Source organism: Leptonychotes weddellii, chromosome 3, assembly GCF_054177405.1.
Source record: "Leptonychotes weddellii isolate Sample4059 chromosome 3, ASM5417740v2, whole genome shotgun sequence".
In the NCBI taxonomy this organism is placed as follows: Eukaryota; Metazoa; Chordata; class Mammalia; order Carnivora; family Phocidae; genus Leptonychotes; species Leptonychotes weddellii.
In genome coordinates this window covers 85,626,484-85,641,711 of record NC_138371.1, presented here as the reverse complement: position 1 = coordinate 85,641,711, position 15,228 = coordinate 85,626,484, and the positions used below count along the sequence as shown (strand labels likewise).

General features: G+C 39.9%; 1 protein-coding gene across 11 annotated transcripts in view; it reads left to right on the top strand.

Moving 5' to 3' along the window:
* Window positions 1-13,584, top strand: part of R3HDM1 (R3H domain containing 1) — a 128,226-nt gene extending 114,642 nt beyond the window's left edge. For all 11 annotated transcript variants that reach the window (XM_006737743.3, XM_031032913.2, XM_031032909.2 and 8 more), the window contains 4 exons: window positions 4,611-4,755; window positions 10,858-10,943; window positions 11,416-11,500; window positions 12,234-13,584. In XM_006737743.3, coding sequence (XP_006737806.1) covers window positions 4,611-4,755; window positions 10,858-10,943; window positions 11,416-11,500; window positions 12,234-12,595 — 678 coding nt within the window. In that variant the 3' untranslated portion in view covers window positions 12,596-13,584. The remainder of the gene's footprint in view (window positions 1-4,610; window positions 4,756-10,857; window positions 10,944-11,415; window positions 11,501-12,233) is intronic.
* The last annotated feature ends 1,644 nt before the right edge of the window (window positions 13,585-15,228 follow it).

Sequence of the window (15,228 nt, the reverse complement as noted above, 5' to 3'; positions counted from 1 at the left end):
ATAAATAAATTACTATGCCATTTAGGAAAATATCTTAAGTGTAGGTACTAAAAAGAATGGGATATACCTACTACCCAAATGGTAGTTTCTAAATACCATTCTCCAAACTAAAAGCAACCAGGGCTCCTTAGTGAAATGACTGTTGCCAGGGTTCATTCAGGGAAAAGTACAAGATGATTCTGGAACATGTTGCTGTGCCAGAAGGTAATGAAGTACTTAAAGGATGATGGAGATGTGTCAAGGGACACAGGACCAGGCTTGAATACTTTAGGAATAAAATAAGAAATGAATGATCACCCATAAAATAAAAAAGAACCCATGAGTCCTTACTGATACAAATGAATGAATGGGGAAAAAGTGAAGCTCTTCTTTACAGTAAAATGTGAACTGTAAAAAATAGAAAGAATGATAGAATTAGAAAATCACCACCTGCAAACCACCAGGCAAGAATCATCACTGGAGGAGAGAGGATTCTAGGAAAATGGCAGAGTAGAAGCATCAGGAGTCTCTCTCTCCACCTAGAAATAATTGCACTGGTAGAATCTGTCTGATATAACAATTTTGGAGCTCTAGAATCTATTGAAGGCTTGCAACTGCCAGGAAAAGCTTGGGTGATAAATTGTAATTAAATTCAGTCAAATTCGGCTTTTAGCCCAGTAGCAGCTACCTTTCCTTACCTCCGCCCCCAGACAGGCAACTGTGCACATTGTTACTACAGCAGCTTACAGGAGTCAGGGTGGGCAAAAAGGACGCTGTCCTCCAAATACAAAGGATTTGTGTTCTCATCATGGGTCTCTGCTTCTGATCACAGAGGTGTAGACAGAGGGGCAGTAATCACTGTTGGTGCACCTCCCCACATTGTTGCAAATCTCTCCCCCTGACACTTCTAGGGGACTTAAAGGGACAAAACCCTGTTTTTCCTCCCTTCATTGTTCTCTTGGAATCCATTTTGGGAGCCACACAGTAAGCCTAGGACATTCAAAAGCAACTGAATATATAGGGCACATGCCAGGGAAAGGCATAGGCCAAACCCTGAGAAGACCTCAAGGTTACACCTCAGGCCGATCTTTGGCACAGAGACAGGCTGCAACAGTCAATAAACAAAAACCATAACAGCAACAACAAAACACAACAAACCCTGGGAAGGGGGGGAGATTTCCAGTTACCACATTGTTAGATCCAAATGTCCAATTTTCAACAAAGAGTCACAAGGCATGTAAAGAAACAGGACAGTATGGCCCATGCAAGGGAAGAAAAAAGAAGTCAACATAAAATTGTCCCTGAAAAAGACCTGATGACACATCTCCTGGACAAAGACCTTAAAACAGCTGTCTTCAGGTTGCTCAAAGAACTACAGAAAGATACGGAAAAAGACAAGAAAACAATATATGAACAAAATTGAAATATCATTAAAGAGATAGAAAACCTAAAAAGAAGCCAAAAAGAAATTCTGGAGCTGAAAATATAGTAACTGAAATGAAAAGTTCAGTGAAGGAAGTCAGTGGCAGATATGAGCAGGCTGAAGAGAGAATCAGAGAACTTGAAGACAAGACAGTGGAAATGATCAAGTCTGAGGAACAGACAGAAAAAAGAATGAATAAACATGAACAGAGCCTAAGGGACCTGTGGAACACCATCAAGTTGACCAACATACGTGTTGTGGTTGTCCCAAAAGGAGAAGAGAAATATTTGCAGAAATAATGGTTGGAAACATACCAAATTTGATAAAAGACATGAATATAAACATCAAGCAGCTTGACAAACTCCAGGTAAGAACTGCCAAAATACCCACAGTGAAATACAATATAATCAGTCTCAAAAAATAAAGACAGGATATTAAAAGCAGCAGGAAAGAAACAACTTGACACATTTAAAAGATCCTCAAAAAGATTATCAGTAGATTTCTCATCAGAAACTGGAGGCCAGAGGCAGCAGACCAGTATACTCAGTGTTAAAAGAAAAAAAAAAATGTTAACCAAGAATCCCATACCTGGCAAAACTGCCCTTCAAAAGTGAGGTAGAAATTAAAATCCCCAGATAAAAGCTGAGACCTACACTGCAAGAAATTCTCAAAGGAGTCCTGCAGAGTGAAATAGAACACTAGACAGTAAGACAAAGCTATATGAAGAAATAAAGTTCTCAATTAAGTTAAACACATGAGCAGTTATAAAAGCTGGTTGTACCAATGGTCCATAACTCTACTTTTTGCTTTCTACATAATTTAAGAGACTAATGCACTTAAAGGAATTACTGGTTTATGTTTTGGGGCACACAATGTATAAAGATGTGGTTTTATGACATCAGCAACCAAAGAGGTGGGGACAGAGCCGTAAAGGAGCAGAGTTTTTATATATTATTGAAGTTAAACTGGTATAAATTCAAATTAGAGTGTTGTGACTTTAGGATGTTAGGTGTAATACCCAAGGTAAACCACACCCCCCCCAAAAAAAAACCTAGGGAATATATACAGAAGGAAATGTGTAAGGAATTTAAACATTTCACTACAAAAAATGGAGTAAACACAAAAGAAGACAGTAATGCAAGAAATGAAGGGTGGGGAGGAAGCTGGAAGGCATATAGAAAACAAAGCAAAATGACAAAGGTAAGTCCCTCTTTATCAGTAGTTATTTTAACTGTAAAGACAGAGATTGGCAGAGTGGTTAAAAACACCCGATCTAACTATATGCTGTCTACGAGACTCACTTTAGGTCCAAAAACACAAATCAATTGAAAATGAAAGATGCAAAAAGATATTTCATGAAAATAGTAACCAAAAGAGAATAGGGGTTATTATTGCTAATATTAAACAAAGGAAGTCTCTAGATCCAAAAAATTTTCAAGATACAGAAGTTCAATACAGCAAGAAGATAAAATAGTTATAAACCTGATTATATGAACCTAATAATTACTTACCTGATAACAGACCATCACATAATAGTTGGAAACTTTAATGCCCTACTCTCAATAAGGGATACCACAACCAGGCAAGAGGTAAGTAAGGAAATGGAGAGCTTACACAACAAACCAACTAGATCCAACAGAGGTGTAGAGAACACTCTCCCTGACAACAGCAACATTTGTACTCTTCCTGTGTACATGGGACATATTCTTGGATAGACTGTCTATATGTTAGGCCACAAGTTAAATCTCAGTAGATTTTAAAAGGTACATACCAGCCAACATTGTACTGGCAGTCCTACCTAGAGCAGTTAGTCAAGAAAAAGAAATAAAAGACATCCAAATTGGAAAGGAAGAAGTAAAATTCTGTTTACAGAAAATATGATCTCCCCCTAAGACACTTATAACGAGAAAAGAAAAAATAATAACTTCACAACAAAGAAACCTGGCAGACACCACCTTAACCAAGTGATGGAAGTAAATATCACCAGGACTGTGTTGACACGTGGACCTCAAGTTCCCTCTCCTGATGCACTGAGAAGGACACATTGTCCCTTCTCTAGTAGTCCTTACCCAAATGTACACTGTGAATTTGGGCATGAGGAAGCAGCAGGCAAACCCAAATTGAGGGACATTCTACAAAATAACTGATCTTCAAAACGACCTTCAAAAATGTCAAAGTCATGAGAGAGAAAAAAGACTAAGTCTGTGTTCCCAATTTAAAAGAAAAAGGAAAAAGGAGGACCTGGGTGGTTCAGTCAGTTAAGCATCCAACTGAGCATTTTAGCTCAGGTCTTGATCTCAGGGTTGTGAGTTCAAGCCCCAAGCTACTTAAAAAAAAAAAAAAAAAAGTTGAAAGAGACGTGACAACTAAATGCACCATTTGATTCTGGACTAAAAAGGGAGATTTTTTTTTTCTTTTTTTTTGGTTATAAAGTATGTTAGTGGGACAATTGGTGAAATTTGAATAAATTCTATAGATTACATAATATTGCTGTGTTGTTAATTGCCTGATTTTGATAATTCTTTGATAATTCTAAGGACTTTTCTTAGAAGCATCTTTATTTCAAGTGTTCTTAAACACTCCACTACATACAGAGTAGAATCACTTTTATTTAGATTTTGATGATCCTATTCTGGTTAATTATATAGGAGAATGTCCTTGTTTTTAGGAAAAAGACACTAAGTTATTTTGGGATGGGGGTATTGTAAGCAACTCATTCTCAAATGAAAAAAATAACAGTATATACAGAGAGAGAGAAAGATTTAAAAGTATGTAGAGAGATAAAAAATATAAGAAAATAACATTTGGGAAATCTGAGAATTCTTTGTACTATTTTTGGTAATTGTTCTTTAGGGATGAAATGTTTAAAAACGAAATGTTAAACAGTTAACATGACAAAAAGAATGAGATAAATGGATATTTTTTGTCATGGAAAAGTATCTACAATATTACTGTCCAGGTACAAAAGCAAGATTCAAAAACAGGGTGTATAGTCTACTTCCGTTTTTGTAAAACAGACATATGGATACATATGCATAGAAATAATCTTCCAGTGTGTATCTTCAGAAGTTGAAAATTATAAATTTCTGTTTTAATTTTTTTAATAAATACGTATTTGTAATCAGAAAAAAAATAAGAAATTTGTCCAAAAGTTAATTTGCAAAGAGCATGACTAAAATGCTAACCTGCTTTTTTGATGTGATTACAGCACAGCCCTCAACTCAGTAGTCCCATTATTTCACCAGCTCAGTCGCCAGCACCAGCTCAGCTGACCACCCTCAAAACTGTCCGTCCCTCTGGACCACCCCTTTCCATCATACCTCAGTTTTCTAGACCTTTCGTTCCAGGGCAAGGTAAGTGTACAAAACTAGTCACAGCTTCAGAGGATTGTAGGGCATCCCCCTCCGGGTGTTGAGTGGAATTACTGTATTGTACACCTGAAACTCTTAAAACACTGTATGTTAACTACACTGAAATTAAATTTTTTAAAAAAATTAAAAATTGAAGGTAAAAGACATCCCTTCCCAATTACTTTGTGATTTCCCTTGGTACTGTTTTCAGTTCTCCACAGGACTGCATTTCCACCTCCACCCAGGCATATGTGTTTATTACCATATACTGTCCTAACCTTAATGTTTCATCACTAGTTAATAATTACTATCTTAGTAACTACTTCCATTTAATAATTACTTATGTGATAGAGTTAAAATGACCATAATTTACTATCCTTAGACTCCATTTCTCTATCGTAGTAATAGGCAATGCTATAAATTTGTTTTTTATTTCTAATTTTTATATCAGAGTAGTATATGTCAAGAGGCTATTCAAAAGCATATTCAGCAGTTACTGAGTCCTCACTGTGCCCCTGACATACAAAGATGAATAAGGTGAAGTCCTCACCCTCACTGACCCTCAGTCTAGTTGGAGGAACAGCAAATGGATGATTCTAAAATAATACGGAAAAAATTAATTATATTTTCTGGAATTTATCCTAAGGATAATGCACACAACGATTTATCCACAGAAGAGTTTGGGTCTATAGCAGAAAAATGCAAAACAACCTAAATGTCCATCAGTAAGGATTAGATTTGGTTTATCTATATAAGGAATACTACGCAGTTATCCACAAATCATTTTTAAAGAATCGTTAGAAGAAATATTCACAGTACAGTGAGTGATTTCAAAAAAACAGTTACATAAAGAGGAGTGGGAGATACAAACTTCCAGTTATGGAAGGAGTAAGTCCTAGGGATGGGGAGCCCAGCATAGGGGAATATACTCGGTTGTATTATAATGGTGACAGATGGTAGCTGCACTGGTGGTGAGCATAGCATAACGCATGAGTTGTGGAGTCACTGTGTTGTACACCTGAAACTAATGTGATATTGTGTCAACTATACTTCAATTTAAAAAGGCAGCACTTGGCGGGCTCAGTCTGTAGAGCATGTGACTCTTGATCTTGGGGTCATGAGTTTGAGCCCACATCGGGCATAGAGATTACTTAATTAAAAAAATGTTTTTAATTAAAAATAAAAGTTACGTGGGCATTTCAAAAAAGAAGATATACAAATGTCCAGCAAGCCTTTGAACAGGTGCGCAACATCATTCATTATTCATTAGGGAAAGGAATATTAAAATCCGAATGAGAATGGCTATAATCAAAAAGATTAACACAACTGAATGTAGGTGAAGTTACAGAGTGACTAAAATTCTTGCACATTGGGGCACCTGGGTGGCTCAGTCGGTTAAGCGACTGCCTTCAGCTCAGGTCGTGATCCCAGGGTCCCGGGATCGAGTCCCGCATCGGGCTCCCTGCTCTGCGGGGAGCCTGCTTCTCCCTCTCCCACTCTCCCTGCTTGTGTTCCCTCTCTCGCTGTGTCTCTCTCTGTCAAATAAATAAATAAATAATCTTTAAAATAAATAAATAATAAAATAAAATAAAATTCTTGCACATTGGTGTAGAGGTGTAAAATTTTAAAACCACTTTAGAAAAAGATTTGAGTTTCTTACAAAGTTAATCACTTACCTTGCAATGCAGCAGTTCCACTCCTAGGTATTTACCCAAGAAATATGAAAACATGTCTATGCAGGCTTGTACCACAGCATATATAACAACCTATTTTATTATAATAGCCCAAACGGGACACGACCTAATGTCCACCGAACGAAGACTATTAGATAAACAAATTGTAATGTATCCTTAAAATGGAATACTGCTCAACAATTTGAACAAAGCAGACTGACTGCAGTGACATCAATGAATCTCAGTCAGGTTAAGCAAAAAACAAGTCAGACACAAAAAAGAAGACCTACTATATGATTCTAATTAATTGAAATCCAGTTATAGGCAAACTAAGCTATGATGTTAGAAATCAGGTAGTGATGTGGATGGGATATGGAATTGACTGTTAAGGCGCTTGAGGGAACTTTTCAGGGGATGGAAATGTTCATTGTGTTTTTTGGGTTGTGATTACATGAACTTTTACAATTGTTAGAATTCATCAAACCCAACACTAAAGATATGCATTTTATTTTACGTAAATTATATCTCAATTTTTTAAAGACTTATAGGGGTGACTGGGTGGCTCAGTTGGTTAAGCATCTGCCTTCGGCTCAGGTCCCTCTGTCCCTCCCCCACCCCACTCATGCTCTCTCTCTCAAATGAATAAAATCTTTAAAAAAAAAAGACATAAGATACACACATGTACATATGTGCAAGCACACATATGTAGAACAAAGACTGAAAAGGTACATACCAAAATGTTAGAAGTGATAGAATTACCAGACAGGTTTTTATTTTCTCCTTTGTAATTCTGTTTCCAAATTTTCTACAAAGCCGCATACCTTAAATTTAAACAGCATATGGCAATATAGTAATATTGGGATGCATGGTCTAGTATGAATGCCCCAAGAGGAGCACATAGCATGGCTCATAAGGAGGGGTCTTTGATTACTGCTGTCTACAGCTCATCTCCATATTTCAAAAGAATACTGCTCCATGATGTAAACTTAACTGACTTTCTTGAAACTGTTTTTTATGCATCTTCATGCTTCTCTGATCTCAACGTTAAGCCACCATGGCATATCTGCCCTTCAAATAGTGCTTGGGAAGGAGCAAGTGTGTCACAGGTGTGTCCTGCCAGGGAGCTGCCCTAGCACCTTCACACTGTTCATCTGAAAAGAGCTCCATGGAGTAGAGAGAAGTCTACACCTTGCTTTTTCTCTGTTAGGAAGCTTTCAGGAGAAGGGACGTATGGTTCCCTGAAGTGCTTTTCTAGCACCTATGCATAATCCCCCTCCAAATACAGAATGTACTGAATTGGGGAACTTATGGTTAAAAATAAAATGAGAAATGTTTTTTTTTAAGATTTTATTTGTTTATTTGACAGAGAGATAGAGAGCACAAGTAGGCAGAGCGGCAGGCAGAGGGAGAGGGAGAAGCAGGCTCTCTGCTGAGCAGGGAGCTGGACGTGGGGCTCGATCCCAGGACCCCAGGATTATGACCTGAGCCGAAGGCAGCCGCTTAACCGACTGAGCCACCCAGGCACCCTGAGAAATTTTTTTTTAAGATTTATTTATTTTAGGGCGCCTGGGTGGCTCAGATGGTTAAGCGTCTGCCTTCGGCTCAGGTCGTGATCCCGGGGTCCTGGGATCGAGCCCCACATCGGGTTCCTGGCTCGGCCGGGAGTCTGCTTCTCCCTCTCCCTCTGCCTCTCCCACTGCTCATGCTCTCTCTCTCTCTGTATCTCTGTGTCTCAAATGAATAAATAAATTTAAAAAAAAAATCTTTATAAAAAAAGATTTATTTATTTTAGAGAGAGAGTGCACATGTGTGAGCAGGGGCGGGAGGAAGAGGGAGAGAGAATCCTCAAGCAGACTCCCTGCTGAGCATGGAGCCCAATGTAGGGCTCAATCCCTGGACCCTAAGATCAAGATCTGAGCCCAAATCAAGAGTCAGAAACTTAAGCAATCGAGCCACCCAGGCGTCCCTAAAGTGAGAATATTAACAAATGAAAACATTATTCTCCAGGACAAGGTTTTTACCATCAGCATTTATTAATCCCTTTAAAGAGTGTTTAAGAGCAGACCCAAGACCTAAAGTATAAATATACCCATTGGTTAAGACTATAAAAATCTTTGTAATGGGCACTTGGCTGGCTTAGTTGAAAGAGCTTAACTCTTGACCTCAGGGTCATGAGTCCAAGCCCCACAATGGGTGTAGAGATTATTAAATAAATAAATAAATAAACTTTTTTTTTTTCCTTTTTTTTCTTTCTTTTTTTTTTGAGAGGGAGACAGAGGTGGTGGGGAGTGACAGAGGGAGAGGGAGAGAGAATTTTTTTCCCCCAATGTCATTATCTTTTTTTTTAACTTTTTTTATTTAAATTTAATTAATTAACATATAATGTATTATTGGTTTCAGAGGTACAGGCCTGTGATTCATCAGTCTTATATAATATGCAGTGCTCATTACATCACGTCCCCTCCTTAATGTCCATCACCCAGGTACCCCATCCCACCACTCCCCTCCCCTCCAGCAACCCTCAGTTTGTTTCCTATGATTAAGATTCTCTTATGGTTTGTCTCCCTCTCTGGTTTTGTCTTGTTTTATTTTTTCCTCTCTTGAGAGAGAGAGAATCTTAAGCATGCGTGTGGAGCCCAATGCCAGGCTTGACCCTGAGATCATGACGTGAGCTGAAATCAAGGGTCGGATGTTTAGGGGCGCCTGGGTGGCTCAGTCGTTAACCGTCTGCCTTCAGCTCAGGTCATGATCCCAGGGTCCTGGGATCGAGGCCCGCATCGGGTTCCCTGCTCAGAGGGAAGCCTGCTTCCCCCTCTCCCACTCCACCTGCTTGTGTTCCCTCTCTCACTGTCTCTCTCTCTGTCAAGTAAATAAATAATCTTAAAAAAAAAAGTCGGATGTTCAACCAACTGAGCCACCCAGGCTCCCCAAAATAAATGAACTTTTAAAAAAATGTTTGTGGGGGCGCCTGGGTGGCTCATTTGGTTAAGCAACTGCCTTCGGCTCAGGTCATGATCCTGGAGTCCCGGGATCGAGTCCCGCATCGGACTCCCTGCTCAGCGGGGAGTCTGCTTCTCCCTCTGATCCTCCCACTCTCACGCTCTCTGTCTCCCAATCTCTCTCAGATAAAAAAAAAAAATGTTTGTGGGTGCCTGGGTGGGTCAGTCGTTAAGCATCTGCCTTTGGCTCAGGTCATGATCCCAGGGTCCTGGGATCGAGTCCCACATCGGGCTCCCTGCTCGGTGGGAAGCCTGCTTCTCCCTCTCCCACTCCCCCTGCTTGTGTTCCTGCTCTCACTGTGTCTCTCTCTGTCAAATAAATAAAATCTTTAAAAAACAAATAAATAAATAAAAAATGTTTGTAATGAGTGTGTATAAATATATTCATGCATATATTTTTAGTAATTAATAGTGACTTTGGGGAGGGGAACCTGGCTGGCTCAATCAGAACATGCAACTCTTGATGTCGGGGTTGTGGGTTTGAGCCCCACATTGGGTGTAGAGATTACTGAAAAAAAATTAAGAATACTTTTTTTAAAAAAGCAGTAACTTTGGGGAGATAGAGAGCTTAATGTTTTTCCAGGGTTTTTTCCTTCTCCTGAAATGTAAGTTATATCAATTTTTAATCATCATAGAAAATGTGGATTTTAGCATCTCAAGTGGGTGGAATGGGTATTACAGTTATTTTGAAGGATTTCATATCGAATGTTAAGGTAAATTAGGGAACTTTCTCTCCATCCTATCCCCTTTCCACCCAGTTCCCACCGCTTACCTTCCTTCATAGCCACTGTTAGTCTTAATTCCTCTCATAAATTTATCTCAGCTCTTTAAAGGAAAAATGGAAACTTTTAATCCTTTTTTTTTTATTTTTTTTTTTTAAAGATTTTATTTATTTATTTGACAGAGAAAGACACAGTGAGAGAGGGAACACAAACGGGGAGTGGGAGAGGGAGAAGCAGACTCCCTGCCGAGCAGGGAGCCTGACGCGGGACTCGATCCCGGGACTCCAGGATCATGACCTGAGCCGAAGGCAGTCGCTTAACCAACTGAGCCACCCAGGCGCCCCCTTTTTTTTTTTTTAGAGATTTTATTTATTTATTTGACAGAGAGAGAAACACAGCAAGAGAGGGAACAAGCAGGGGCAGAGGGAGAGGGAGAAGCAGGCTTCCTGCAGAGCAGGGAGCCCGATGCGGGGCTCGATCCCAGGACACCGGGATCATGACCTGAGCCGAAGGCAGACGCCCAGCAACTGAGCCACCCAGGCGCCACTTTTAATCCTTTTTAAAAATACGTCAGTACCTGCATTTTTTTTATTCTACCAAATGTGTTTCCCCTAGTCATCTTAACTATTTTGGACAATTTAGAAAACTTTGGAAAGTACTTTGATAAATGAGCAGAGAACAATGTAAAAATGTTTTCTTACTGACTTTCAGGAGATGCCAGATATCCATTACTTGGCCAGCCTCTGCAGTACAACAACTCTCCTGCTGTTCTGCATGGACACATTCCAACCCAACAGGTGTGAAAGCTAGCTGTCTGACGACCTAGGCTTTGTTGGCAGAACATCATACTTGGGTTGCAGAGAGTGTAGGGGGCCCTGGGCCCACTCGTTGGCACTGCAAAGGGAGACCTGTGTGCCTCAGCCAGCTGATTTATCACTGTCATCTGACTGCATTGAGTGTGGGTCTGGCCCCACTGAGAACAGACAAAGAGAAGGTGGTGTGCTGTTTGCCTGAGCAGTCATGCATTAGCGCTCTCCAAAAAGGGGGGCAGAGGGTGGCTGGGGCGTCAGGGCACCCTTGCTTAAGAAAGACAAGTGACTGGTCATAGTGAGGGACAGAAATGCCATTGCCACAGGAGCCTGGGATTGGATTTTTTCTGCTGAAGTACAAAACCCAGACTGAGTATGTTTAGGTGTTAAGTATCTAAATATTACAGTCACATTTTTCAGCACTATGAACCTTATTTCTCATCTGTTTGTGGGGTTTCAGGGTCAATCTGGCAACAGACATGGAAACCGAGGAAGGAAACAAGCTAAAAAAGCTGCATCCACTGATCTTGGTGCAGGAGAAGCAGGTATGTCCCTGAGAGGCAATTGGATGTGGTTCTACAAACTGTTGGCCAGTTCAACAGTCTTTAAACATAAATGGGCTTTCTGCTTCATGAAGTCTTGCACAACCTTACAAGAAATTATGCCATCTGTAATGTAGGGCTCTTAAAATAGATTCTTTTAATTGTCTCATTTCAGATTTCAGAGTACAGTAAGGTCAGGTAGATTTAGGAAGGATGAAGGGACCAAAGGAAAAAGTTATGTGTGAAAGGAACAGGTAGAATGACACTCTTTGCCTCTCTATTTTTGGAGAAAGGAAGTAGTCCTTACACCCACGCAGAAATAGTCTGATGAACAAATAACTGCCTTTATTTGGCAGTTGGGCGTTCAGGTATGCACTCAACAGCCTTGGGTGGTTACAGCAAGTGCTCTTACATTTATTTTACAATGGGAACAGGAAATTCAGGAAACAGCCCAAGATCACACACCTAACTTAGAGAATCCACTATACAATGCTGTGTTTTCTATATACAACTGTCAGTCCAGACTGAGACGGGTAATTTAGTACCATTAGCTCTACACCCCCTGCCTTAGGGGTAAGTAGAAACGATTTAAAAGATGGCCATAATTATAGTTTTGTGGGTTTGAATGGTTTCACAAAAATCCCATTCATTTCTTATGTTGTATTTGGGTCTTCAGTACTTTTTGCCCACCATCTTGGTAACAGGGATTATTAATTCTATACCTTTTCCATTCTAGTTGTTGGAAAAGTCTTGGAAATTACTGAACTACCAGATGGAATAACTCGCATGGAAGCCGAGAAGCTTTTTGGGGAACTCTTTAAAATTGGCGCCAAGATCCGGTGGCTCCGGGACCCTCAATCCCAGCCCCAGCTGCGTCGTCACCCCCTCTGCTGTGGCAGCGGGGACAACACCGTCAACCCTGAACGCTCTAAACCCAGTGACTTGGCCTCCACATATACAGTCTTAGCCACATTCCCCTCCATTTCAGCTGCACAGAATGCATTGAAGAAACAAATTAACTCAGTTAACAAGTTTAAGCTGAGAACGAGCAAGAAGCACTATGACTTTCACATTCTGGAAAGGGCAAGTTCTCAGTAACAGAGCCACCTTGGACCCTTGGCCTTTATGATTCCCCTGTCCTCACCCATCTTTAATTGGCTTGGTATTTGGAGCTTCTGTTAACATGATAGAGACTCCTAGGACGTGTGGTCATGGCGTTATAGCTTTGAAGACAGGCCAGTGATCCAGCAAAGGGGGAAAATTACACATTTCACCCCAAATGACTGTAGGAATCCACATCGGAATGATAACAGAGTTAGCAGCTTTTTCTGAGGAAATGCTGTCCAAATGCCTCCTAACTTTTATAGTTATTTTGTTTTATATTTCTGAATTCTTGTATCAGATCCAAAGCTCTATTGTACAGCAAAGTCTTCTTCAAAATGATTACAACCAGTTGCAGCCTGTGTTTCTTTTTTGCAGCCAGCACAATGTGAGCCAACATAGAATCTGGGGGGAAAAGAATGCAGGAGTGGAAGAACCAAGTCAAAGCCGTGTACTATCTTTTGGGGGGGCTGGAGGGTACCTAAGGAGAGCCCACAAATAGAAGATTACTCTTTCCCTATATCTCTAAACATAGAAACAATTTTCAGAAAACGCAGAGCTCTCTCATAAGGTGTTTTCCTTATTCATTTAGGTAGTATGAACATTAGGTGTAAAGTAAATTATGTTCTTAACACTTCTTAATCAAACCACTTAGATTCAAAGGGGAATAGGAATCATTTTAGGCAATAAAATACTTCTACTTTTTTTTTTTTAAGTGTCCCTCTGATAACTAAATGCCACTTATTTGCATTCCCCTCCTTGTGGATTTTTTTGTCACCTAAGGAAATGCATTTGATGAGTGCTGGAAACTTCTTAAGTGGTTTATAATTTGTTTTCATTGTTTGCAGCGGATCACTGGACATCAAAGATTCATTGCACTTATGAACAAGGAACTTTTTTTCAATTTCTGTGTAATTTGCAAGGCTGTACAATGTGTGCTGATGCAAGCCTTTTTCAGTTCAAGAGAATAAATGTTTACAAATATAGACCCATTTTGTCTTTTGTAAATTAAAAACACCTTTTTAAATGAGTATCAGTATCGAAGACTTAACCCGTCTTGAAGATTTCAATTTTAAATTTACAAAAGATGGTAGACAGTAAAACCACTAGTTTTATGAAAGTCCTACAAAACATCACTTTCTCTGCGGGAGTGATTGCTGTGGGTATGATTCATGTCATTTTGTTCTATCATAAAGTTAATACCAATTAATTAAAGACGGTTTTGAGTATGAATTTACTTAAAGTCAGACAACTGAAAATAGAACATTATGTTTGTTTGGAGAAAGAATCTGTGGTTTTAGCTAATATATTGAGCACCCCATTGTCCAGTTTAGCTCAAGTGCTTTATAGAAAACTTTTTCCATTTGTTAGCCAAGCACAAACTCGTTGTGAAACCCAAAGGTGGGAGTGTCTGCCATCTACAACTTGCCTGGAGCCTGGTTTGCTTCCAACCCAGACTACGGGTTTACTTTGCAACTCAAGATCAACAGGTGTTACCAGACTCTGGCGCAGATGCTCACTCACTCTAAAGCTTTTGCAAAGTCCCACTTGGTCTCAGGGAATCCTAGGCCTCCCCACAAGCTGGTACATCCTGATGGTGAATATTTTACTCCTGGGAGAAGTTGGAGCATGCCTCAGATTAAGGAGCCATGCACAGAGGAAGAAGTAAGAATGAGCACTATGTGAAAGTGCCTCACTTCCAAGGCCAGCTGAATTTTTATTAGTTTTGACTGGAGAGAGTCAAAGGAGAGGATACATAGTTAGGGCCAGCACTGCAGCAAGAATTATTACTCAGTCATATATGGGGGATGGAGACCAAAAACCACAACCTTTTGGTTTATTTCAATTCTCTGAACATTTAACTCCTGCAATAGGATTCCTGGTAAATTAAGTGGTTTGTTTTTTTTTTTCATTGAGATATAATTGACATACAACATTATATTAGTTTCGGGTATACAACATAATGATTTGATATTTGTATGTGTTGCAAAATGATCACCACAATGTCTAACTAACATCCATCACTTCATATAGTTACCAATTTTTTTATGTGATGAGAACTTTTTTTGAGAGAGAGAGCCCACGCATGTGGTTGGGGGGGTTGCGGCGCAGAGGGAGAAAGAGAATCTTAAGCAGGCTCCACACCCCGGGCAGAGCCCATCACAGGACTAAGTCTCACAACCCTGAGATCATGACCTGAGCCCAAATCAAGAGCTGCTTGACTGACCGAGCCACCCAGATGCCCCTTACGTATGATGAGAACTTTTAAAACATACGCTCTTTAGCAACTTTCAAATATACAATACAGTATTATTAACTATAGTCACCGTGCTATACATTAAAACCTGTTTTTCCTTTCAACACTTGGTATACCCTGCCCAGAGAAAATAGGTCAGAAACCAGAGCAAAGCTGTTGTGAAGTCAGGTCTTAGCCACCCCACCTTCACCACTGCAATTCCCTGACAATCACATGGGAATATTGCCAACCCCCCACATACAAAAATATGCATACATTCCCTAGACTGTATTCCCCTGTTCTTTTTGATCTTCTAGAATCTGATTCCACCTACAGAAAAATGGTGGGAGGAAGAAGCACACACAGGAAGCTTTTAAGATGTGATTTGGCCCAG